Source organism: Ascidia mentula, chromosome 6 (assembly GCF_947561715.1).
Source record: "Ascidia mentula chromosome 6, kaAscMent1.1, whole genome shotgun sequence".
NCBI classification, from domain to species: domain Eukaryota; kingdom Metazoa; phylum Chordata; class Ascidiacea; order Phlebobranchia; family Ascidiidae; genus Ascidia; species Ascidia mentula.
The window spans coordinates 4,032,458-4,060,210 of record NC_138571.1 but is presented as its reverse complement, the minus strand read 5'-3'; the positions used below and the strand labels follow the sequence as shown (position 1 = coordinate 4,060,210).

At 38.3% G+C, this 27,753-nt stretch overlaps 2 protein-coding genes across 2 annotated transcripts; both read left to right on the top strand.

Moving 5' to 3' along the window:
- Positions 1–17,203: 17,203 nt before the first annotated feature.
- On the top strand, positions 17,204–19,465 carry LOC145906915 (NXPE family member 3-like). The gene is made up of 4 exons (XM_082994373.1): positions 17,204–17,289; positions 17,475–17,882; positions 18,023–18,205; positions 18,463–19,465. Exons 1-4 carry the CDS (start codon positions 17,204–17,206, stop codon positions 19,463–19,465), a joined length of 1,680 nt encoding a protein of 559 aa, XP_082850499.1.
- Positions 19,466–23,806: 4,341 nt separating this feature from the next.
- LOC145906914 (NXPE family member 3-like) lies at positions 23,807–27,231 on the top strand. The gene is made up of 3 exons (XM_082994372.1): positions 23,807–24,198; positions 25,745–26,002; positions 26,235–27,231. The coding sequence occupies exons 1-3, from the start codon at positions 23,807–23,809 to the stop codon at positions 27,229–27,231; spliced, it is 1,647 nt and encodes a 548-aa protein (XP_082850498.1).
- Positions 27,232–27,753: the final 522 nt, after the last annotated feature.

Here is a 27,753-nt window from a genome sequence, read left to right as displayed (position 1 = left end):
CAAATGTAGAGGAATTACTACATTTGAAGGCTATTTTGTTCATTACTCGCAACAATCATTATTTTTTAACAAATAAGTCTTGTTACTTATTTGATTAAGGTAAATTCTATGCTCAACCGCTGCATTTTGCATGAATAATCCTATTTCTCCGCCGTTTTCGTCAAAAATTAAAACGTATATATTTTCAGCAAAAATCGCCGGTTTGTGACTATTCCCGACCTTACCACGGGATTACATGGAAATGCGGTGGCTTAACACCAAATACAAGTTGTCCCAAAGTAATCCCAATGATTGAATTTGTCACTCTGCCAGGAAACTCTCTTGGTTCTCAACTGCTTTTCAGGCCGCATATCAGTATTAAATCCCCAAAATCTAGTTTTGAAGGCTATCACCATTAATACCCATACTGAGTGATTTGCATTTTTGCCAACAACATTTCCTGTGGTCAGTGACCCATGAAGATCTACTGGTACTATTCATAGAGAAAAAAAATTGATTGCAGCTGCATCCGCCAAAACACAGCAAGGATCTGAGGAGCCTCCAGGAGGATCTTTTGTCCTATAGGATAGCAAAAACAGTCCCAGGGGGCAACCTAAGCAACTTTCCTGTGACAATTTTTTTTGCCATTGCGTAGAAAAGGGTTAGGGCCAACATTAAATTGCAAATTGGGTGAGGTTTTTGTGATTCATTTTTTCGCAAAACCATCTTACATTTTTTTGCAGCCCATTTAGCTAAAATAATGACTGATCGGGGGCCTAAATGACCCCTAGGTGGTGCTTTAAGCAACTATCTTGCAACTAATTTTCACCTTACTGCGTAGCCAAGAGGCGGGCCTAACATAAAATCACTTCTGTGATTCAATTTTGTATACTTCTGTGATTCAATTTTGAGTTACATCCCCTTGAACATTTTGGTGGTTTTTCAAATAAACTTTTCACAGCACCCTGCACCAAACGTCTGACTGACTGAGAAGAGCAAAAAATGCACTAAAACTGCACCAAACACGCTGAAAATCGCCCTGGCTACACCACGTGACTTCTTGCTCATTCAACCAGAAAATTGACCCCAACGCATCACCGGTTGCCTTGTGACGGAACTGAGACTCTCTATGACGCAGGAGTACAAGACGGGCATTCCCCGCGGGCAAAACTATTTTAATAGAATTACTGATATGCGGTCTACAAGTCAAAGGTTAACTGGCAAGTTGAGTTGGGAAATTCTAAATAAAGACAGTTTAAGGGAATATTAAAGACAGTTTAAGGAGTTTAGAGAAATATGAAAATAACACAGCAGTGCAACTTCACATAAAAAATTTCAGTTATCCGAGCGGTTATTACTATGATGGAAAATGGATTTCATTGCATTTGCTTTGTAAAAAATTTGACATTGAACTTCATTACCGGGCATATGGTAACCCGTTGAACAACCCAGGACCTCCAGAAAGTCGTCCTTATATTGTCGATACGTTACGAGATATTACAACAAATCGTAGTGTTATTTTGGTGTTTAATATTGGTGCACATTTTCTTCAATACGACCCCGGTGTTTTGCTTCAACGAGCATCAGGAATAAAACATGCGATAATTGATTTGCATGAACGTCTTCCTGAAACCAAAATATTTCTTCGTGGCGCTGTTCGTTACACGCAAAGTTACCCAATTACGTTGAGCGAGTGGCTTTACATGAGAACAGATCTAATTCTTCGCCGCTATTTCTCTGATCTTGCCTTCGTGTCATACATCGACACATGGGAAATGACCACTATTGTTCCGCAGGACTTTTTACATGCTACCGACGATAAAATTATTGATTTCTTTTCTTTGTTTTTGTCGTTTGCGTGCTGAAGCTTTCAATCAATATCGCACAATTGCAATGATATTTTAAGGCCAATTCTTCTGCACATCTCACGATCATTAATCAATTTTTTCTTGTAATTTTTAGTCTTGTGTTCATTGGTTTGTGTGATTCTTTTGTTTGTTATCCAGACTAAAACAAGAATCCAGACAAAAAAAGCATAGACAAATTTGGTGAGGTATAAGAGGTATTGCCATCGAAAAGTCCCATATTGATTCATGTTCATCCCATCTAGTAGGTTGAATATGTTGAACAGACGAGAAACGAATGGATTAATTTCGTGTTTGCCGAGTACTTTTCAGAAAAATAGAAAACGTTCTGCACAGAAGAAAGCTGCAATTGGGTGGCATTAATTTATTGAAGCTTTTTCAGCTATTTGGGTAGGAAAACAAGTGTGAGTTTCACTGTTTGTGTTGGCATCCAAATTGGAATCTCGAATCGCCGAGGGGGTTTTTACTTTTTACTAATTCGTTTTAACAAATTGCGCTTTGGAGCAACTTAAGAAAAATTCTATTCATTTTAACGGTGATTTGAAGGCAAACTTACCAGTGGCGATACCTTAGTAATATCCAGATCGTGTAAACAGCAGGCCTTAGGTTTCTGGATGAAAGACGATGTATTACGTTCGGCAGCATGAAAATCTAATTTTTGGGCCTTACATCTTTTTACGAATTGAAATACAAGATGTAACTTGAGCAACTTTTATCCGCAAAGATTTGAATAAAATAATCCAGATTTTAATGATTTTCTGATAAAACATTGTAAATTGTTTGCAACTCAAATTTTTCTCGAATCAGGAAAATCATGTGTTGGTTTATTTCTGTTTCTAAATGCTCAGCAAGGACAAAACTGAGCCGCCACATTGCCGACAAAACATACCAAAAAAACTTTATTTTTATTGCTATCTCTATTGTTGGAGAGTTTGTGTTAATGGTATTGAATCTGTTTTCGTTATTGGTGAGAATTTGACTTTGACATATATTGATGTTCAAAGCATTTCTGCAGAGGCAACCCGGGAAAACCATGATATTGGTATTAAGCTTCAATTACTGCCTGACGTAACCATTCAATATTTGCATAAATACCAACATGCACCGTTTGTCAACTGGAAACTCTTGTAATGTTAAATTTACCCATAATTAGTTCTTTTACTACTGTTTACGTTCGAACCTATACCGCATGTGTTATAATATGCCTTGTGTAAGAGAATGATCTTTCAATTTGCAGTCCCAAAATCTACCAAACCACCAAAGATAGGCAAATTTAATGCACAACTATTATAAGTTTTAAATAAAGTCATTATGATAAAGGCGGACTTTACGCCCTGTTGAAGAACCCATATATTTTTTATTTGCAAACGTATTTGGGCACCCAGAAATATTGGTAAATATTTGCCAGAGTTGACAGAAGTAAATTGATTTGCAAAGGGGAAGTCAAGATTTTTGCTTGATCAAAAATAAACTTAAAATATATGTCTGAAAGCTACAGTAACAAATTATTTGCTGGACTGCTTGTATAATGTAGCGGCACAGAAGTGAGAAATACGTTAAAACATAAACAATTGTGTAGAGAACTATGTTTTTCGCAAAGGACAGCTTTGCTGGGCAGGAAATTTGCTGTTATTAAGAAAGATTGAGGACTACTGATGTTTATCTTGGTCCCATCAGTTTTATTCGACCATGTTTCTGCAGCAAACTGACAATAGCATTTCACCTGACTGAGATTTGTTCGGTTTGTCTGATGCAACGGACTGAAATTATTTACATTTACACTAATGTTAGCCCGATTTTTGTTGGTAACGAAACTGTATATATTTTGCACACATTTAGCATGATATTTATCGAATTCTTGGTCTGGATAAAATTTTAAAAAGTACAGGAATCAGACTGTGGAAGTCGGTGACCGGCGGAACTGTCTTTGTGAATCAACATAATATATTCCTGGAACACCATAAGGAGTGAAGGACGATCAACACCAGTTTATTATCTTTTTTTTTAACAGAAATTTTAATTTCGCCTTTTGGCATCTGCATTGTCTGTGTTACAAGAAAAGCCTTAAAAAATTAAAAACCACAACAAAACACATCATCAAGTCTTTTTTGATTGTCTAAACAAAAAATTGAAAAAAAAACGTTAAAACTTTTCCTGTGACAAGCGTCCGTGACAACACGTACACAAAAACGCCAAGAGGCCACACTCAAGGTGATAGTAGACCATAGCAACAAAACGGGGAAGGGGCAGCAACCTAGTCATGTGATAAGGCCATAACGCACACAGAATACAAAACAGTGATGGATATAAAAGACGATAAGTGTGTGGAAAGTCCTTACAGTAAACACATTTTATCTAAGAGCATCGATAATGCGGATCAAAACTTCGTTAAGTGAATGAATTGTTTGCGGTTTTACACGATTGTATAGGAATGCTCGGTGTGACAGATCTCGTCCATTCAACTTCGATATGCGGAATAACTTATTGGATTTTATTTGTGACAGTAGGAGATGTTTAATTATTATCGTTTTATTTCTGTGAAAAAAAAATTTTCAGCAGTAGCGCTTAATAGTTTTTTAAAATAAAATCTCTAATCGCTATTATTTCTCTCAATGTCACATTCGTGAAGGTAATGGTGGAAGGTCTGGAACATCAGATTCAAATCTGAATTCTTGAAAGAGGTATTTCTCAGAAATGATATAAGAAAATAAACAAGGCTCGAAACCTGCGTATTTCAATTAAATATTCACTCGTCGTAAAACAAAATTTCTTACAAGGCGATATAATTTGTCACCAAATTTAAGTCGCGTTTCGGCATAAGATCTTCAGAAATCCAATCCGTCTCAACCACTGTGTACATCGGATTAAAGCGGAATCCGACAAGCGGCGGTTGCCTTATTTCCTTTCTTTGAAAACGAGAGAGTTGGATGTAAATGTGCTTACTGTATGTTTTCACTTCGATTTTCATTTTAACAGAAGCAACATTTGTCAATATGTGATAAGAAATTTTCGATATTTCGGTTTTACCGAAGTTTAAAAAAATGGTATATATATATATGTTAACTTAAATGTTGCCATGGCTATATAGGCTACCATTGCCTTGATGTTTCGGATGGTGAGAGGTGTATTGTAAGTAGCGGTTATTGCGTGTAGGCCTCTCACCACCCGAAACATGAAAAACTCACTGTGGATTACACATATTGCGGATCCACACACTCGGAGGGTTGAACGCAAACACATTCGGAACGTCCTAAATCTAAACAAATTCCCCACTAACCTAAATCACAAACCCCACACACAACACAAACCCACACAAACATACACAGCATTCACTTCCATAACATATGTAAAGGGAGTTTCTGAGCGGATATCAAGAATACTCAACGCCACTGGTGTAAAAGTTGCCATGAAACCGGTGTGCAATTTAGAAAATATGTTTCCCAAACCTAAAGACCGTATTCCCATGCTTCAAATGACCGGTGTGGTTTACTTGATACCTTGCCTTGATTGCAACACAGTGTATATTGGCCAGACTAAGCGCAATTTAACGTCTCGTATTAATGAACACAAGGCAGCTATACGCAATGTGGAACCCAATAAATCTGCTCTATGTGCCCATATGCTTAACACCGACCACCGTATCTATTGGAAGGAAGCAAAAGGATTGAAACAGGAAACAATTTTGGCAAAACGGTTGGTTGTGGAAAATTATTATATTAATTCGTTACCTAATATCTTAAATCGTAATGATTGAAAAGTACTTTCGCCCGTGTTCCGCAATTTCGCCCGTAACAGTTCTTGGCCTTTGTTTCCCACGTTTGCCGTTTTACCCGCGATTGATGTTGTCCATTGATTTATGTCCCGCTGTGTTTTAACTGTTGCGCGTTATTGTACTTTTTTGTCGCTTAATTTCTTTGCCCGTGGGTTCGCTACTGTGTTTGTTTTATTCTCTGAAGAAGCCTAGTTGTTCGTACAGGCGAAACGTCAGAAAATACAATCTTTTTTCAACAAAAAGTGTATTTTTGTTGATTTTCGCCAGAAGAACGTCAGATCCGCATATCATTATGATACCTGGTGGTCAAAACCTATTTTCAGATTTCATTTATCACCAAGTGACAACACGCATATGAGATATGTCCGTTTCAAACCCTCCAGTATGCGTGTGTTTGAAACGACGCTAGATGTCGCTCATGGAAAAAGACGGTTCGCATCAGATGTCGGTGTTTGACGCCAACCACATCGTCCCACTGTGCGGTCGGAGAACTTTTTGTTGCATATCTGGAAAGAAACGATCAGTTTAATATTACAGTGTAAATTGTGGAGGTATATTGAACCAAATAAGGTTATACTTTTTATATAATGGATCGAAGTCGCATTCTCGAACAACGTAATAAACAGTGAAGAGTTTTAAATATAAAAATAGTAACGACCGACTGAGACATTACAGAGTTTGGTTTTGTTCCGCGGTTAGATTATCGATGTCTGGTCAGAATTTTTGCGTTATAACAGAAAAGGTTTCGCCTAACATTCATCACCAGTTCAAGGAAGTAATCAAGCACACTGTAAATCAAAAACGTGGAGTTTACCAACCCGAGGTGTGGTCCCATACCTCCAAGCTACGTTGGATAATTTGGAAAACTCCACGCTTGAGGTTTAACACCTCCAATGGTGGTAATTTCCACCACTAGCCTGCGTTTACCCACCCACTGCTACCTACATATTTTGCTTGTTCCACACTAGGGTGGTGTTTTCCATCTTTGCAAACCAGCACAAATACAGCAATGAAAAAGAGTAGAATGTATTACAGTATTTTGACATTGTAAGCTTTCTGTCACTACTTAAAATTGTTATTGATCCTTTGCACAGAAAGGGATCTTTCACATGGCACTTTGAACAAAAATGAAAGAAGTTGCAGTGTTTTCGTTAAAGTTTTTGGAAAACGAATGTCAAGAATCCAGTAAATCCCAAACATAAGACTAATTGCAGTATAAATGTTATCACATTTGCATACTGATTTTTTTTGAATGAAAACACTTGCACCACTCGACGATTTCACAACAACAGGATAAGGTGTTTCTGCTGTTTCCTCCTGCAAAAATATGGATATTACTCTTACAAAATCAACTTCCGTAACATTTATTTGGGGTGCCAAAACAATAAGGACCAGTCATCATCTGCACTTGGAACAAGATCTCCAATTAATAAAGGTAACAATTTAAACAAACATAAATTTTCACTTGCTGACATAGAAATCTTTCCATTTTGGTGAACTACATCGCCAACACATATATAGATCAGTTATATGCGTCAGCAGGTTACAATCCATTTAAATTCATTGGCAAATGCCCCAAAATTTTTATGGAAACCTATGAAGGTGGTAATACCACAAAAAATGCATGTAATTTTCCACCGTAGATTTTCCTTCGGCGTGGAAAACTACAACCAAGGGGTGTATTTTAACAACTAAATTTTGTAAAATTCCACTTCGGGGTGGAAAAGTCCAACATAGGTTTGAAAATTCCAACCAAAGTGGAAATTACCACCTTTTTTCCACCCCAAAAATTTACAGTGCAGCCTCAGCCTTCGCTTGAAACCTCCCTACTCTCATGGTATTAAAAGCCAACACGAAGGTCGCTGTGCAATCAAGTTCGTCTAGTGAATATGATAGAGTTAGCGAGGAGACCAGGAAGGCGAGAAACCTTAAATATATCATCGACGTCATATCACGTCGAGAAATGCAAGTAAGACAAGGTTGGTGAGTTAATTGGTCGAACCTGGGTCGCCTCAGACCAGATCAAGATTCGATGGAAAGGGACCAATCACAACAAACACCTCCAAGCAACAATTTGTGTGGTTGTTGTTTTTAGTACTTGTTATAATTGTCGCAAACCCGCCATCCCTGGACTTATCACATGAAACTGCAAGCAAGTAGTTCTTATATTGGTTCCTTGCATTGAAAGGAATCGAAGAGCGTGAAGAAGCCTCGGCCCATTAATTGGGGATTCACAAGCTTTTACTTGAAGGAGTAACGAATTTTATGCCATATCATATTCCGTCACCTTTCCGTTGCTGCAATGATATAGGTTTTGTTATATGTTATTGAATTCACACCTAAGAAAGTTTAATAAAACCGTAGTTTCATTTTCCCTAAAATGGGCAACATTTTTTGTTGAGTGTGCGTAACATTTTGTTAGCTGGAAATGCGTCACCGGGTTCATAAAAGTTGAGAGTCACTGGACGTGGGAGTATTCTGTTTCCTGTGTTGAGGTTTTATGGAAGTTTCCTCAATGGATGAAGTCACCAGAGTAGTTGAATATTGTCAGAGACAGTGGAGGGCTAAACTAAACCCTCTTGTTGCTTACCACGGGTGAAGGAATTGCATTGGATTTACCCGTGGAATGAATAAGCACTGAAACTGATATCTTGAACTTATCAGTGTTTTGTTGTGAGTAAGGATATGAGTTGACAGAGGCTTCAACGAATTGTGAAGTGTTGGCGTTCTAAGGCTAGGCGTATAATATGGAAATTATTCCATTAAAAATAGAATAAAGATGAGCAAATGAAATCCTTAAAAGCTAAAGACAGGTTTACACATTGTTTCTTCCTGTAAGGTCTCATCATTGCAGCTTTTGACTAAGGCACTGGTCTCGCTTTTACAATAACAGACACATAGATTTGTGGTCTAAAAGGTTAATTCATTTAAGTTTGCGCAAAACTACTACGCAAAACGGGGGAGTACCGGCAAGACGGCCCTGCGCCACCATTACTTAAGCGCACACTCGTCAAGTCAACACCAGCCCATTGAAAGCTGTTTTGCAGTAACATTTGTTGAACAACCGATGGTCAACAGGCTGGATGTTTGCGAAGCCAAATGGTTAAACCTTACGCAGGCCTCAACAAACATTCAAAAAATGATCATTCCCAGAATTCGGTGAATAATATCTTGTTGATGGTTTATTGATGTGTCCCACGGTTGCAACGTATTTCTGTTCATTGGTTTTTATCATCTCCCTTTCTACGTTCTCATGTGTTGTGTTTACGGCGTATACGTCCGTGCTGCAGGTGGTGTAGCGTTGCGTGTCACGTCATTCGGCTAATCTTTGCGCCTCTGAAGTCTGGACGCCTTCCATTGCAGTGTAGTGCATAGGGAAGACAGCAGTACAGGGTTTCTTGCTTTTTAACTTTAGTAGTTTTATTATATATTCTTTTTATTATATTTTATTTTAATGTATTTTATTCTTGAATTTATTTACCATATAGCTTTCTGTATTTATTTGCAAATTCGAATTTGCAGAAACTGAGGATGCCAGTTCAGGCGAAATCGATTTTTTACTAATAAATCAGCTGACTCAATTCGAAACTTCTGCTAGTTTCATTGAATTCTTAAGTCACGAAAGATCGACTTAAACCAGCTCATCTCTACTTCCGCAACCTATACAACCACTCCGCAGAGGGCGACCCCCGAAAAGATAGTTTCGCGCGGATTACACTTGCTTTGACACCCAATGGTTAATGGCGGCTCTAAAGTCACCTGACGGCTATTCATCTGACAAGATCGTTGAAAGTCACATCATAGCTGAACTGATGAGACTTGTTAGGTCGAATCAGTGGCACTGTCTCCAGATCACTAGGTTGAAAAGATTTGTTTAAAGTCAGGCTTAACATTATTGAGTGAAACAACCGCTGAGAAGCAAATTCGAAATACATGTTTGTGTCTTGCAGCAAAAAATTTGTGCTACTTCAAACATAACTATTCACATTTTTCCGTCCATCTGTTACAGGTACAGCATTATTATGAAACGAAAAACTGTAAGATTTAGGCTGGTCACAGTCTTAGTTGTGGCTGTAATGAGTACTTTGCTGTATTTGGATCTTTGTGTAAATATGCCAGTGAGCTACAATGGGAACTTCTCCCTTGCAGTTACTATAAAGAAAGATATTTGGAACAAATTTGGATCATACAAATGGAGAAAATACATGCCTGAAGTAGATAACCTTCTGACTAAAATCGAACAGGGAGTTATTGAATGGCCGAAAAACATTTCCCAAACTACAGATCCCAAATCATCTGTTATCATTACATCAAGTAATGTTAACTACACGATTGGACACAAATTAGAAGGATTAATTGAAGCAAAAGACTTTATGGGTGTTGCTAAGAAACACGGAGGAGATCATTTTCGTGCCAGGTGAGAAATATAACCCACCCCATTGATGAATTTGAGCTTTCCGTATGTTTTTGTAGCAACATTTTTTGTTATTTGTCCAACTCTATACACGTATTTGAACCCGATAATCAAATAGATGCGTTTTCAATGCAAAATCATAGGCTTCTGAGAGTTAATGAGAATGGTTTTCTCACAAATGATGCCATAGCAGTGATGTTGAATGATCACGGAAATGGAACTTACAGTTGGAAAACACTTCTTCCCTTTCCTGGGAAGTTCAAATTAATTATAGAACTCGTTCACTCCAGTGAGGCGGTAGTGGAACTTATTGTGAGGAAAGCAACCTTTGTGAATTCACTGAAACCGTTCAAAGCAGTTCTTTCCAATGGAAATACTATGGTGTGTGAAGTAAATGTAAGGTGTGTTAACAGTTTTATGTTATTTTGAAACATGCTCTGGTTGGATATAAGTTTCGTAGCATGAATATTGGAAAATGAAGAATTTTAATACAGTAGAGAGTAAATTTTTAATTAATTTTATCGTTGCGTTTTTTCTGATGAAAAATGCAAAAAAAATTTTGACAAGTCAATTAAATTCGAAAAGTGTAATTCACCAGCAGTTAAAGCGTACTTAAGTTGGATCAATAGGTTTCCAGGCTTAGCGGCCCAGGTAATGCAGCCTAGCTATCACTAGGTTGGATCAAAGTTTTTTGAAAATTTTTGGCTCAATAATCAATCCATATCGGAAATTTAGCAATCAGTCCCCGGTTTGTGTCTACTCCAGACTTGGTCAAGGGATTATATGGAAATGCGTTGCTCCACAGCCAACTACAATTTGTCCGAAAGTGGTTCCCATGATGGAAATCAAAAATCATCCAGACAAAAACCTTGGCTCGGAACCGCTTCACGAAACTGGGGTTAACTTTCAAGTTGAGTTGAATAATTCCGGAAAACTTATTTTTGTGAATGGCAACATAAATGACAGTTTAAAAAGTAATGAAAAATGCGAATCAAACAATCCAACACAACATCTTCGCACAACAAATTACTGCTCTCCAAACGGATATTACTACGCTGGCCAATGGAACTCATTGCTTTGTGACAATAAACATAAGACTGCAAAGATGGCAGGAGAATGCCTTCAACATAAATCAATATATTTTGTTGGTGATTCTACAATGAGACAATGGTACACAAGTGGTTTACTGTCTTTGCTGCAAGCTAAAGACCTACCCTCACCATTAAGTAATCGTTTTTGGTCAATGGGAAGAAATGCTATCAGTAAAAAATTTGACATTGAACTTCATTACAGGGCACATGGCAACCCATTACACAACCCAGGTCCCCCAGAAAGTCGACCTTATATTGTGGATACGTTACAAGATATTACAACAAATCGTAGTGTTATTTTGGTGTTTAATATCGGTGCACATTTTCTTCAATATGATCCTTTTGTCGTAATTGAACGAGCATCAGGAATAAAACTTGCGATAATTGATTTGCACAAACGCCTTCCTCAAACTAAAGTCGTTTTACGTGGCGCTGTGCGTTTCAGAAAAAGTTTTGCGGTAATTCTGAGCGAGTGGCTTTACATGAGAACGGATCGAATTCTACGAAGCTATTTTTCTGATCTACCCTATGTATCATACATCGACACATGGGAAATGACCACTGTTGTTCCGCAAGAATCTGTTCACGCCACCAGTGATAAAATTAATGACTTTATTTCTTTATTTCTTTCGCATCTCTGTTGAAGGTGGTTCATATATTGACACTTGGGAAATGACCACTGTAGTACCACAAGATACTGTTCATCCATCCAATGATAAAATTATTGACTTTATTTCTTTGTGTCTTTCGCATTTGTGTCAGAGTGTTTCAAAAAATACTCGTTTCAAAATGACAGACAATTTATGTCATACATTTGTCTCTGCTACATTTTAGTTCATTTGATTTGAATTCAATGTGCTGATACAGTGTTTCGATTTTTATGGAACTATATGTAAAAGCCATCATATTGGAGAGATGTAGACAGGTGTGTACACTCACTGTTGTTTGGTACTCAGTATAGGGTACCCAACGGATCGACGTAAATGGAAATTAGTGTGCCCGCTTGTGTAAAAGCTAGCACAGTGCCACTGTCAACAGCTGCACTGAAGACACCTTACAGGTCGAAAGAGTGAGTGTACACACCCATCTGTAGCTCTCCTATATGAAAAGCTTCACCTACAATTGCTTTTCCATTGCAACGTGTGTGTTGGTGTGAAAAGAGCCTGTGTCAATTCAAAATCTGTGCAAATGTTAATCCCTTTTTTTGCAATAACTTCTAACGAGAAGCTAACAAATTTAATTCAAGGCCCACCAGCACACCATATTGTAGTAAGTTCATAAGTTTCCCATGTCGTTTCGCTGTGTACCTTTGTCACTACGCTGGCTTTTGTGCAAACATGGAAAACCACTTAACAAATAAAGCTACACTAACAGTCGCAAATTCAACTTTGTTTCCACTTCGCTATCTTGTCTTTACTGGAATGACAATCGTTTAGGTTATGTAGTGTTTGTTTTGCACATAATACATCAACCGCGTGTGGTTAAAATATGACTCATATGGAGGAAACATAGCGCCCCGCTCATACACCTTTTTTAAAAAGGTTTCAACGTGATGTGGCCAAAAAAACTTAATGTTTACTGATAGTTTGATTGCAGTCAGACGTCTCATCACTAACCGAACAACTGAAAGCTTGAAGAACTATTTCGATTCCCAAAACAAATTTAGAAAGATTTGTAAATGTAAATATCTGATGTCATTCAACTTAGACACAGAAAGGAGGATTCGAATAACAACCAGTAAATCAGAAATACAACACGACAAATGAACAAGTACACCATAAGTTTTTGTTTTTCGGATAAAAAACGATCAACGGTATTTTGCACAGAATAAGCATGTTACTTGTTCAGCATTTTGTGTGATGGAATACCACCTGAAAGTGCATTTGACACGGCCATGACAACTTTAGCGTGAAACTAAATGTACATCTACAACAAACATATATGCAAAGTTTTACGGTTCTATGTCAACTAAAAAATGTAGAAAACTGCACGAATAGTAACGGCAACCAAAAATCGTAAACCTTTTGCGCTAAGGAGAAAAGGACATCACACAAGGCGCTTGCGTCGAAAAAATGCATTGTTTAGATAGGAAAAGGCGCATTTTTTGCAGATTTCGAATAGTTTCAAACAGAGGAGAATCCACAGATTACGTTGCCTTGAAGGCCAGGACAGGCTTTTGCATCACACAAAAATTTGTCATTGCGACGTCACGAATCAAAGGCTTATTTGTCCCTAATTAACGAAAGACCATAGGGTATAGCAGAAACGACATAACTGTGAGTGGACAAAACGACAATGCTAAACTAACGGTTTGTCTCTGTCGTGTTTTCAAAAGTTCATGTATCACGTTAGCGATCATAAATGCTGCAACAACAAGAACACCCCGCTCCAGTAACTGTTTTATTATTACACTACTAAATAAGACATAATAGGTCGAAAAGCGGCCATCTGTCTTCAGCTTAAATTAACATCAAAATCCGTTTATTGCACTTGTTCACATTTTGTCCCCTGTTTAATGCAATATTATGCTTAAACCAGTTTTACTATCTTTTCATTCCTACGCATAAGGCTTGCTGCCAGCACTCGCGCACGACCGAAGCGCCTTGTATTTCGCACGATTTCGTTCGCAGCGGCAAAAGTGCGACTTTGATCAACTGTATCTCAGAAACCAGTCGCCGTATCAAGCTACTTTTTTCGCCAAAAATGTTCTAAAGTTATGAACATCTCTTAGTTTGATTATTAACCTGTTTTATTTTTACGTGTCATATGCACTTTAACAGAGATTCGAAAGAAATAAAGTCATTAATTTTATCACTGGTGGCGTGCACGGATACTTGCGGAACAACTGTGGTCATTTCCCAAGTGTCAATGTATGATACAAACGGTAAAACAACTTTAGTTTGAAGAAGACATTTGTGCAAATCAATTATCGCATGTTTTATTCCAGATGCTCGTTGAATTATGACTAAAGGATCATATTCAAGAAAATGTGGACCGATAGCCCAAAAAACACTACGATTTGTTGTAGTATCTTTTAACGTATCGAAAATATACGGACGACTTTCTGGGGGACCTGGATTGTATAATGGATTATCATGAGATATGCACGATGCCTCCAACCGGACTAGAATAGCGCACGAATAAATCTGGAAAGACTTTAGTTGCAGCCAACGGCACGAACATCCGCAACCATGGAACTCGCCTGCTCACACTGAATTTGTCAGCAGGTAAATTTCAGTGGAAATTAAAATTAATGACTTTATTTTTTTCGAATCTCTGTTAAATTGCATATGACACGCTTTTGGTTGCGGATTTTCTGAGGCATAGTTCCCTGTTGCCGCCCGAAAAACTCCCGTTAGCGAAACGAGAGTTTCGCATTATGCTCGATATGGACATTGTGCGGCGAGTCCTTGGCCGTCTCCGTTGCACATGGTGGCCAAGTCGTCAGGCGGTGGGAGACATTGTAGCGACTATCGACGCCTCAACGAGACCTTACAACCTGACAGGTAGGCAGTGCCACATATTCAGGACTCTTCATCGTACTTGGCGGGGACGCAAGTTTTTTTTGAAGATCGACCTTGTGAGGATATCGCCAAGTTCCAGTGGACCCGGCAGACATCCCGAAGACGCCTTAATTACACCTTTCGGTTTATTTGAGTTTTTGAGAATTCAGGCCTTAAAAACGCTGCTTAGGTTTTCTAGAGACTAATGGACTCTACATGTCAAACGCTAGATTTTGCTTGGCTGCAATGCCTTGGCTGCGAAGCCTGTGAACCTTATGATCAGAATATTGGAGCTGTGATCGCCAAATATTAAGGGCCTGCGCAGTGGGGCGATCCTGCCTTGCTATGCGAAAGCATGATATCACCTCTGCGTTGCTAGATTTTGTTTTATCTCGATGATATTTCGGTTGCAAGTAGGTCATCTGATGAGCATCACAAGCACTTAAGGAAATCATTTCACAGCCTGAGCCTGGCTTATCCAGGAAAGTGCGAGTTCGCGGTTAACCAACTAGATTTTCTTGGCTGCAGAGTGGACAAACTTGGCGCCAAGCCGCTACCTGCGAAGGTCCAAGCAATCACAAAATTTCCTCGCCCATCAACACTCAAGGAGCTGCAGCAGTTTTAGGGCTTGTTAAATTTTTGTCACCGTTTTGTGCCTAACGCTGCCACCATCTTGGCACCCGTTTATCGTGCTTCATAAGGAAATCCCAAAGAACTGCTTTGGGATGACCAACTAGAGGCAGCATTCACGACGGCCAAGTTAGCTCTGGCCGAAACAACGCTGCTGTACCATCCACTACCTCAACCTTCTACAGCCTGACTACGGATGCATCAGACAAGACTATTGGTGGTGTTCTGCAACAGCTAATTGAAGGAACTTGGCGTCCGTTGGCTTTCTTTAGCAAGCGATTCCATCCCTCTGAAGTAAGTTATTGTGTGTTTGATCGAGAACTACTCGCCTTGCATTTGGCAATCTGTCATTTTCGTTACTTTCTCAAAGGCCCAATTCAGCCGATCAGTTACCATGGGTTCTGCTCGGTATTTGAGCTGCACCGAAAGAGGACATTCGAACGTCATATGCCGGTTCCTGGCGAATTTGTTCATACGAGCGGTTCTCCTTCCGAAGCTGAACCGAACTGTATTTGCCCGGTCTGCATGAACACGTACGAAACCTTGTGCCTCCACAAATCACAAATAGATCCACTGTCACAATAGATCGTACGTTCCAGACCGCCTTACACGTACTTTTTATGAGGCAATATAAGGCGAATAATGTTGATTTTTGACTTAATTTTGTGAAACCTTTTGTCTTCAAATATGTCTAATAGGTTGACTGGGGGCTGTTCTGTGAAGAAAACTTGATAACATTTTGCCATGTTGGTATGTCGGTGGTGCTAACGTTGTACATTGTTGTGGTGAAGTAACGCAACTCGGTCGGTGTAACCATTATCTTTCAGATTTCCAAACTGGCGAAGTGGTATTGGCCCATTCGGTGTTGGTAATGGCTTGTGCTAACAACCACGGTGTGTGGTTGCAAACTGCGAAACTTGGGCGATAAGGTAAACTTTCAATATTAAAAAAAAACTCAGCAAAGAATTTTGACATGGTTTCATTAAACTAGCCAACCTCCCTTCTTTGAAACAAATTAGTGATTTGTAAATCCGATAAGGACGGTAAAGATGTTATTCTTGAATACGATAACTATGGGAAAATTACGGACAGGAACGAAAATATTTTACAACATTACCTTCGCCTCGTACAACAAATATATATCAACTCTGCGCTGAGCGTGTGACAAAATCCTATCCCTTTACATAATGATGGTGTTATCAGTGACAGCGTATTGTTTCATACCACTGGAATTAAGAACAAAGGCAATATGTGCCATCATGTACCCGGTCCTGCAGCAAAATACTTTAATTCCAACACCCAAGCATACGCATATCCCTTGTTCAATACCTACAAAATTGCCGCCTTACAGCTGGAATTTATGAACATACACGACATTGCGGTGAGATTGTTACAATCTCTAGTTGACATCCCGACGTCACGGTTCACAGCCTTCTTAGAAAGCAAATTACAACCTGTCAGTATGTCATATTGCCAAGCCATTCAACCAATTGTTCGGTCGAATGATTCAAAACAAGTTGTATTGGTACCAATGCAATCAAACACCAGCAAAATACGTTGATTTGTGTTGAAAGCATTCCGATGTGGTAACTTTAATGTTTGTGGTAAAACCCCTTTTTCTGCTTGATTTTGTAGCAACTTCTCTTTATTCATTGATTTGGTGGTTTGCCCTGTTTGCACACACACAGTGCGTAAATAGGCACACACCGAAATACAGTGCGAAACTGTATAATACGTCATGGGGACCTAAGATTTTTAAAGGTGTTCGTTTCGTTCTTCAGTGAAAGTATAGCATACTAAGTTGTTTGCTTTAGCAGTTATCAAAAAGAACATTTTTCAGATAAGCATGTTGGGAAAGTCATGTATAAAAAATAGAGGCAGCTTGGCCACAGTGTTTCCACCTTCGCTAGTTTCGCGCGGATTACACTTGCTTTGATACCCAATGGTTAATGGCGGCTGTAAAGTCACCTGACGGCTATTCAGCTGACAAGATCGTTGAAAGTCACATCATAGCTGAAGTGATGAGACTTGTTAGGTCGAATCAGTGGCCCTGTCTCCAGCTTACCATGTTGGAAAGATTTGTTTAAAGTCATGCTTAACATCATTGATTGAAAAAACCTCGGAGAAGCAAATTCGAAATACTTGTTTGTGTCTTGCAGCAACAAATTGGTGCTACTTTAAACATAATACTATTGACATTTTTCCGTCCATCTGTTACAGGGACAGCACTATTATGAAACGAAAAACTATAAGATTTCGACTGGTCACAGTCTTAGTTGTGGCTGTAATGAGTACTTTGCTGTATTTGGATCTCTGTGTTAATCTGCCAGTCAGCTACAATGGGAACTTCCCCCGAGCAGTTACAATAACGAAGGATATTTGGAATAAGTTTGGATCATACGAATGGAGAAAATACATGTCTGAAGTAGACGACCTTCTCACTAAAATCGAACAGGGAGAAGTTGAATGGCCGAAAAACATTTCCCAAACCACAGATCCTAAGTTATCTGTTATCATTACATCAAGTAATGTTAACTACACGGTTGGACAGAAGTTAGAAGGATTAATTGAAGCAAGAGACTTTAAGGGAGTTGCGAAGAAACACGGAGGAGATCATTTTCGTGCCAGGTGAGAAATATAACCCACCCCATTGATGAATTTGAGATTTCCGTATGTTTTTGTAGCAATATTTTTTGGTATTTGTCCAACTCTTTACACGTATTTGAACCCGATAATCAAATAGATGCGTTTTCAATGCAAAGTCATAGGCTTCTGAGAGTTAATGAGAATGGTTTTCTCACAAATGATGGCATAGCAGTGATGTTGAATGATCACGGAAATGGAACTTACAGTTGGAAAACACTTCTTCCCTTTCCTGGGAAGTTCAAATTAATTATAGAACTCGTTCACTCCAGTGAGGCGGTAGTGGAACTTATTGTGAGGAAAGCAACGTTTGTGAATTCACTGAAACCGTTCCATGCAGTTCTTTCCAATGGAAATACTATGATGTGTGACGTAAATGTAAGGTGTGTTAACAGTTTTATGTTATTTTGAAACCAGTTAAAGCGTACTAAAGTTTGATCAATAGGTTTCCAGGCTTAGCAGCCCAGGCTTAGCAGCCCAGGCAATGCAGCCTAGCTATCACTAGGTTGGATCAAATTTTTTTGAAAAATTTGTGCTTAATAATCAATCTATATCTGAAATTTAGCAATCAGTCCCCGGTTTGTGACTACTCCAGACTTGGTCAAGGGATTATATGGAAATGCGTTGCTCCACAGCCAACTACAATTTGTCCGAAAGTGGTTCCCATGATAGAAATTAAAAAGGATCATCCGGACAAAAACCTTGGCTCGGAACCGTTACACAAAACTGGGGTTAACTTTCAAGTTGAGTTGAATAATTCCGGAAAACTTATTTTTGTGAATGGGAACATAAATGACAGTTTAAAAAGTAATGAAAAATGCAAATCAAACAATCCAACAGAACATCTTTGTGCAACAAATTACAGCTCTCCAAACGGATATTACTACGCTGGCCAATGGAACTCATTGCTTTGTGACAATAAACATAAGACTGCAAAGATGGCCGGGGAATGCCTTCAACATCAATCAATATTTTTTGTTGGTGATTCTACGATGAGACAATGGTACACAAGTGGTTTACTGTCTTTGTTGCAAGCTAAAGACCTACCCTCACCATTAAGTAATCGTTTCTGGTCAATGGGACGAAATGCTATCAGTAAAAAATTTGACATTGATCTTCATTACCGGGCACATGGCAACCCATTACACAACCCAGGTCCCCCAGAAAGTCGACCTTATATTGTGGATACGTTACGAGATATTATAACAAATCGTAGTGTTATTTTGGTGTTTAATATCGGTGCACATTTTCTTCCATATGATCCTTTTGTCATAATTGAACGAGCATCAGGAATAAAACATGCGATAATTGATTTGCACAAACGCCTCCCTAAAACTAAAGTCGTTTTACGTGGCGCTGTGCGTTTTAGAAAAAGTTTTGAGGTAATTCTGAGCGAGTGGCTTTACATGAGAACGGATCGAATTCTACGAAGTGATTTTTCTGATCTACCGTATGTATCATACATCGACACATGGGAAATGACCACAGTTGTTCCGCAAGAATCTGTTCACGCCACCAGTGATAAAATTAATGACTTTATTTCTTTATTTCTTTCGCATCTTTGTTAAAGGTGGTTTTCCATTGTACACAATGTTGAACAAGTAACATGCTTTTTTCTGTGCAAATAACGTTAATCGTTTTTTATTCGATACACTAATACATGTGGTGTACTTGTTCATTTGTCGTGCTGTATTTCTGATTTACTGGTTGTCATTTGAATTATCTTTTCTGTGTCCGAGTTGAGTGACGTCAGATATGTACATTTACAAATCTTCCCGACTTTGTTCTGAGGATCGAAATAATCTTCCAGCTTTTAGTTGTTTGGTTTGTCATTGAACGTCTGACTGCAATCAGACTCTCAGTAAACATTCAGTTATTTTTGGCCACATCACATATAAACCTTTTGATTCAGGTGTATGAGCGGGGCGATATATGTTCCATTTATTTGAGTAATACTTTAACCACACGGGGTTGATGGTTTGTGTGTAAACAAATACACTACATTGCCTATAACGATTGTCATACCAGTAAAGAACAAGTTAACGAAGTTAAAACAATGCTGAATTTGGGAGTGTTAGTGTAGCTTTATTTGTTAAGCGGTTTTCCATGTTTGCACATAAGACAGCGTAGTGACAAAGGTACACAGCGAAACGACATAGGAAACTTTATACACTTGCTACAATATGGTGCACAGGCAAATCTTGAGCTAATTTTTTTGGCATGTTATTAGATGTTATGGCCGAAATTTCCTTTGAATATTTTGCAAATGTGAAGCATTTTAAGAAAAATGACTTGATTCGCACAGATTTTGATGTTACACAGGCTCATGTGAGGATCAAATATAACGATCATTCTATGTCCCAATGTAGTAGTATTTTCCCTTCACAATATCAAATATTTCACACACGTTCCAAATGGAAAGGCGATTGTACGTGAAGCTTTACATATAATTCCACAAAAAAAGCGACACTGTATCAGCACATTGAATTCAAAGCAAATGAATTAAAATGCATCAAAGACAAGCCTATGACATAAATTGTCTGTCATTTTGAAACTATCACTAAACGAGTTGATTTAAAACGGATGAAATCAACTTTCAACGTTTTTATTACGTAAAAAAAGTGATTAGGATCATTTTTTGCTTGTAATAACGGCAGAAAAATGTTTGTGTACCATTGTCTCTTCAAGAAAGAAGTGTTTTCCAACTGTAAGTTCCATTTCTGCGATCTTCCAACGTCACTGCTATGCCATCCTTGGTGAAACAACCATTCTCATCAACTCTTATAAGTCTGAAAATGTTGCATTGAAAACGCTATCTGATTTCCGTGTTGATATACGTGTACAGAGTTGCAGAAATCAGGTAGCATGCTCCTACATTGGGCAAAATTGATGAAATTCAACATAATGGTGGGGGAAATTCCTTACCTGGCACGAAAATGATTTTCTCTGTGTTTCTTTGCAACTCTCTTAAAGTCTCTTGCTTCAATTAATCCTTCTAACTTCTGTCCAACCGTGTAGTTTACATTACTTGATGTAATGATAACAGATGATTTGGGATCTGTGGTTTGGGAAATGTTTTTCGGCCATTCAACAACTCCCTGTTCGATTTTGGTCAGAAGGTTGTCTACTTCAGGCATGTATTTTCCCCATTCGTATGATCCAAATATGTTCCAAATATTTTTCTTTGTAGTAGCTGCTCGGGGGAAGTTCGCGTTGTAGCTGATTGGCAGATTTACACAAAGATACAAATACAGTAAAGTACTCAATACAGCCACAATTATGACTGCGACCCGTCTAAATCTTATCTTTTTTTGTTTCATAATAGTGATATAACTGTGACATGTAACAGCTTCACTTCCACTGAAAGGCTAAGAGTATTCTTTCGAAAATATTTGGTCCCCGTTATGTATTGTGCAGTTTCGCACACCGTTTCGCTGTGTGCCTATTTACGCACTGCGTGTATGCAAACAGGCTAAACCACTACGTTAATGAATAAAGAAAAGCTAGCTCTACGAAATCAAACTTTGCTTGCACTTGCCGTTATTTACCTAGCCAAAAAAAGTTAATCGTGCTTGTTTCACGACAATCAAAAATGAAATGCTTTAACAAAAAAAATCAACATTAAAACTATGACATAATGATGCCTTCAACCCAAATCAGCTGATTTTGCTGGTGATTGATCCGTTTTCTACCAACACAACTTGTTCTGAATTATTCGATCGAATATTTTTAGTTCAAGAGTAAAAATGCTTCCAGAAGAAAATTGACAGACTTTACTACCAAGCACCAGCAACCCATTATATATTGGAACATGAGCATTGCGGGTAAAAACAGACTGGTTAAAAATAAACACGTTATCGTTTTGATGTGTGCACATTTTCTTTAATGACAAATAAAACATATGTCATATGTCGTTATGATGATTTTGATGTATATATTTCGCCTACAATTAGTCTGGTAAAAACGTGAAAAACACAAACAACTGTGAATTCATGAAATCAGTAAAACAGCAAGTCACAAGCAAGGAAAACAAACGAAAAAGATGAAATCACTTTTCCAGCTTTCCAAGCGGCCCGGTGTCCATTCATCGTATGGGAAACTTATTTTCTGTTTGTACTGAGAGCCTATGTATCTTGCTTGGGTAGATTACGTGTAATACGAACCAGTCTTTCCAGCCCCTTTCCAGCCAGTTTAATCATGTCGCTGACCATGTTCTTAGGGAAGCGTTATCGCACGGCTTTGGACACTCATTAACGTTTGCTTCCAGGAATACTCACTGTCAACACCAAGCGGTTAAAGGAACGTATCTTTTCTCGCCACTAGATTTTCTCAGTGCGTGCGACCCATATAAATAGTGTTCGAGTCCCGGTGTCTAAAAAAAATTGACAAGGATTCGTGGCCGGGATAATCTTGATTCGAATCCGAGTGTGGTCGAACAATACATGCAAATATGTCAAGATAGTTGAAAATGCTAGTCACGCTTTTATAACAATTTCTGGTGAATATTTTGTTGAGTTACTTTTACTTGCAAGTAAATGCAATCACATTTTGTGTTTCTGGCAGTGAATAATAAATGTTTGTAATGCTTGGGTGATATTATTCAAAACAAGCGGCCATACATGATTTGGAAACTTTGCGCACAATAAACCTTACAAACAACATAATTCAGTATTTTTGACATATCAATGTCTACATGCTGACGAACGATGGTCAGTTATTTCTGCGCTGTCCGAAGCCATACCTACGCCTGATACATTTCCTTTGAATCCTTTGTCTTCTGATTGAATAGTATCGGATTGCGCAGACGTTGCCTTCTTCTTCGTAGTCGCTGTCGCACCACCTGACTTGCCATGTGTTCGTGAGTCGAGTAAAGATAAAAAGATTTAAGGAATGTGATGGAAAATCTGATTATTTTGAATAAAAAAGTCAAAGCTAAGATGCTGTTAATCATTTTAAGTAAACGTTTCGAACCTATGCTTGGTTCATCATCAGTACTACTACAGCTGGTTGCAGAAAAGCGTCGAGTTAATACGGGACTGAAAGGCAGAAGGGAAACAGCAGCAACAACAACGAGCAACAGGCCGGAGGCGTGTAGCGTGACATACTCCACTTATTTTGCACCCAAATCTGATTATGTTGGGCAGATTAGGAAGTAGCACTAATTGGAAAGTATTGTTTAGAGAGAAAATAAACTGTCCAGTGTTGAATTACCACCATTGAGACAACCTATTTCTATAACGTTGCATTTATTTTTTTTAGCTTTCGAATGTAAATTAAATATTAACTTTCTAAAATCTTTGCGTAAATTGTTGTATAACAAAGTGTTTTTTAATCGCGTGTGCTGTCTGGAAAATCCAAAAAACTGAACGTACAACCGTTAACAAGGGGCGTGGTGAACAAAAGAGTGCCCGTGTCAAAAGTATGTGAGACGTTTGTTGAATAAATCGCTCTGATTCTGTAATCTTACACCGACCTGTTGAGAAGTTGTCGCTACTCCTTTGCCAAAACATGTAAGATGAATATTTCTGTTTTCAACATTACTCCACGTAGTTAACGATGTGGTTGATGAACAAATATTAAAGTTGAATAGTGTTGGAAACGCCGAATTGATTCATGCTATCGAGTAATTGGCAGAATCGTCCAACTGCGCAGGTCCTTACTTGGCAAACACGGCTATCGTATCGAGATCATTAGATATACAGTCCTGGAATTGCATCCCAGCTGCATCGGAGCAAGATATGAGAAATCAGGCTCCCAGTGAGGTTTGAATTCACGTCCCAGGGCTTACCAGACCCAACACTCTGTAGAGGGTATGTTGTAACAAAGTTAAAACAATACAATTGTAACCTCCTAACACATATTTATTTTGTAACAGCATTTGTAATAAAAATCAACACACTAACGATAAAATGAATAATATATTGATCAAAGTCAACTTATTTGTACTTGTGGCTGTGATATTGAGTACTTTGTTGTATTTCAACCTCGATAAAACGCTGTCAGATGTCAAAATTAGGAAATTTCCAAAAGGGATCACCGTAAAGCGGTTTATTTGGAACAAATTTGGATCATACGAATGGAGAAAATACATGCCTGAAGTAGACGACCTTCTGACTAAAATCGAACAGGGAGTTGTCGAATGGCCGAAAAACATTTCCCAAACCACAGATCCCAAATCATCTGTTATCATTACATCAAGTAATGTTAACTACACGGTTGGACAGAAGTTAGAAGGATTAATTGAAGCAAGAGACTTTAATGGTGTTGCAAAGAAACACGGAGGAGATCATTTTCGTGCCAGGTGAGAAACAAATGTAGATTTTACTAATAGAGATTTGCCAAGGGTTTTTCAACATGTCTTGTAAAGTGGGCGCTCCGTCGTGTCGACAGTCAGTAATTTTGTTTTTTTCTTAGGGTCGAACCGCATTGATGTAATGTTGCAATCTTCATTGATTGTTCTGCAGTAACATTGTGTTCTTGTCTGCTATATTATGGTTCACTGGCTTTGCAGCCAAGCTCGTTCAGCTATGACGTCCATACTATCTTAAATGCTGTAAAAGCGATTTTTTTCTCAAGTATAAATATTTGCGACGATGAAGTTCGTAAATTTGTGGATAGTTTCAATGTTACCAGTATAGAATGTGACGTGGTTGTGAAACATAGTTTTAACGAAGGTTTTGTGTGAGATGATATTCGAGGTTTGAGAACAATGTCATGGAATCGGCCGCAACTATCTTCGAATCAGTTGTTAAAGTGAACATGAAAGCACAAATGAACATTTATCGATATTACTCGCTTTTAAACTTCATATTGCTTTGTCTTTGGTAAAACATTATGAAGGCTTTCTTTATCGGAAACCAATTTCAATGTGCGAAATCTGGTTAAATATGCCCAATTTTCCTGCGAAATGAATCCAAACGACCACGTTTCGTCTTTGCTTCTATATGGTTGCAACAAAGTGTTGTTGGGAATACAAGGACATAAGAAATTAAGGCTAAACAAGTGCTTCCCAAACTTTTTCAGTTCGCGACCCACTTTTAATGCAAGTTTTATTGTGCGACCCACAATGAGATATGAACAGACGTGATCTATAAAAAAACTGGACCATTTAGAAATGCTTCGCGACCTACCTGAAATAGCCTCGCGAGCCATCAATGGTTCGCGACCCACTGGTTGGGAAGCACTGGGCTAAACCATTATTCTAAAAGTTGCACTGGGCACGCATACATTTTGCAAATGTTTCTGATTGCCCCAGTAGAATAGGATAAGGATTTTTCCCAAGAAAGATAGCAGCAGGGTGACATCTTCAACAGAATAATAACAATTTGCTGTAATGCTAAACCTTATTTTGCATTCCATCAACCCCGCGAACCACTAAAACAAGCGGAATAAAAGCAAAAAATACTTTTTCATGTTATAGTGGTTGGATCGTCATTCTTCACCCATTTACCATCGGGACTGGAATTTGGCAATCTTCATTCTTCTGGTTTCGAACTAATCAATCTTCTAATTTGTATATACAATTTATTTCTTACCAAGTGCCAATATGTAGATACAAGGCAGGCAATTTTAAGTTCAATCCTTTTTACATAAGCAGTTTACGTGGCAACCAGTAGAGTATAGAATAGAATGCCAACCGTGCATTTGTCAAGCGATAGTAGTAGACTAGAATGACCAACTGCAACGCAGGCAGTCAAGAGAAGAGGAAACAATTCACGCTGTCACATGAACTAGCATTTAACCGGTCATATGTGAAACATTATTTACTTATAATTTAGCTTGGTAATTACAAGATCGATGCAGTTCAAATTAGCAACCAAATTGTGTTGGTGTTTATACATTTTCAGACTTATGAGAGTCGATGGAAATGGTGGCCTTACCAAGGATGGCATAGCAGTTATGTTGGATGATTACGGAAATGGAACTTACAGTTGGAAAACACTTCTTCCTTTTCCTGGAAAGTTTAAATTAATTATAGAACTCGTTCACTCCAGCGAGGCGATGGTTGAACTTATTTCATGGAAAGCAACTTTGATCAATCCCCTCAAACCTTATAAAGCAGTTCTTTCTGATGGGAAGACGATGATGTGTGACGTAGATCAAAGGTCCCTTGCTCGTTAATTTCCACAGTATTAAAAATACATTAAAATCAAAAATCAAAAATAGCGGAGTTACTATTATTGAAGGCTATTTTTTTTAAAGCATTACTTGCAAAAATCATTACTATTTGCACAAATTATTCTTGTCACTAAATTTTACGCACAACCGCTACATTTTGCATGAGTAATCTTATTTCTATGTCATTTTCGTCAAAAATTATAAGATATATATTTTCAGCAATCTTTCGACGGTTTGTGACTATTCCAGACCTTACCATGGAATTACATGGAAATGCAGTGGCTTACCACCAAATACAAGTTGTCCCAAAGTGATCCCAATGATTGAATTTGCCACTCTGCCAGGAAACTCTCTTGGTTCTCAACTGCTTTTCAAGTCAAAGGTTAACTGGCAAGTTGAGTTGAGCAATTCCGGCAAACTTCTTATTGTCAATGGGAATATTAAAGACAGTTTAAGGAGTTTAGAGAAATGTGAAAATAACACAGCAGTGCGACTTCACATAAAAAATCTCAGTTATCCGAGCGGTTATTACTATGATGGAAAATGGATTTCATTGCTTTGTAACAACGAAAATAAGAATGAGGCAACGGCCGGACAATGCCTTCAACATAAATCGATATATTTTATTGGTGATTCGACAATGAGACAATGGTACACCAAAGTTCTGCTACCTTTGTTACAAGCAAAAGATGATCCCAATCCCTTGAGTAATCGTTTTTGGTCCATGAGTAGAAATGCCCTTGGCAGAAAATTTGACATTGAACTTCATTACCGGGCACATGGTAACCCGTTGTACAACCCTGGACCTCCAGAAAGTCGTCCTTATATTGTCGATACGTTACGAGATATTACAACAAATCGTAGTGTTATTTTGGTGTTTAATATTGGTGCACATTTTCTTCAATACGACCCAGGTGTTTTGCTTCAACGAGCATCAGGAATAAAACATGCGATCATTGATTTACACAAACGTCTTCCTCAAACCAAAATATTTCTTCGTGGCGCTGTTCGTTACACGCAAAGTTACCCAATTACCTTGAGCGAGTGGCTTTACATGAGAACAGATCTAATTTTTCGCCGCTATTTCTCTGATCTTGCCTTCGTATCATACATCGATACATGGGAAATGACCACTGTTGTACCGCAGGACTTTTTACATGCTACCGACGATAAAATTATTGATTTCTTTTCTTTGTTTTTGTCGTTTGCGTGCTGAAGCTTTCAATCTATATCGCACAATTGCAATGATATTTTCAGGCCGATTCTTCTGCACATCTCACGATCATTAATCAATTTTTTCTTGAAATTTTTAGTCTTGTGTGCATTGGTTTGTGTGATTCTTTTGTTGATTATCCAGACTAAAAAAGAATCCAGACAAAAAAAGCATTGACAAATTTGGTGAGGTATAAGAGGTAATGCCATCGAAAAGTTCCATATTGATTCCTGTTCATCCCATCTAGTAGGTTGAATATGTTGAACAGACGAGAAACGAATGGAGTAATTTCGTGTTTGCCGAGTACTTTTCAGAAAAATAGAAAACGTTCTACTCTGAGGAAAGCTGCAATAGGGTGGCATTAAATTATTAAAGCATTTTGAGCAATTGGGGTAGGAAAACAAGTGTGAGTTTCACTGTTTGTGTTGGCATCCAAATTGGAATCTCGAATCGCCGAGGGGGTGTTTACTTTTTACTAATTCGTTTTAACAAATTGCGCTATGGAGCAACTTAAGAAAAATTCTA

Bases quoted from the DNA above. Each gene is read 5' to 3' on its own strand.
- LOC145906915 (XM_082994373.1), top strand. From the start codon at position 17,204: ATGGCGGCTGTAAAGTCACCTGACGGCTATTCAGCTGACAAGATCGTT. The intron at 17,290-17,474 runs GTCGAATCAGTG...CATCTGTTACAG, and splicing joins GAAGTGATGAGACTTGTTAG to GGACAGCACTATTATGAAAC. The intron at 18,206-18,462 runs GTTTGTGAATTC...TCTGAAATTTAG, and splicing joins CTTATTGTGAGGAAAGCAAC to CAATCAGTCCCCGGTTTGTG.
- LOC145906914 (XM_082994372.1), top strand. From the start codon at position 23,807: ATGAATAATATATTGATCAAAGTCAACTTATTTGTACTTGTGGCTGTG. The intron at 24,199-25,744 runs GTGAGAAACAAA...ATACATTTTCAG, and splicing joins GGAGATCATTTTCGTGCCAG to ACTTATGAGAGTCGATGGAA. The intron at 26,003-26,234 runs GTCCCTTGCTCG...ATATATTTTCAG, and splicing joins ATGTGTGACGTAGATCAAAG to CAATCTTTCGACGGTTTGTG.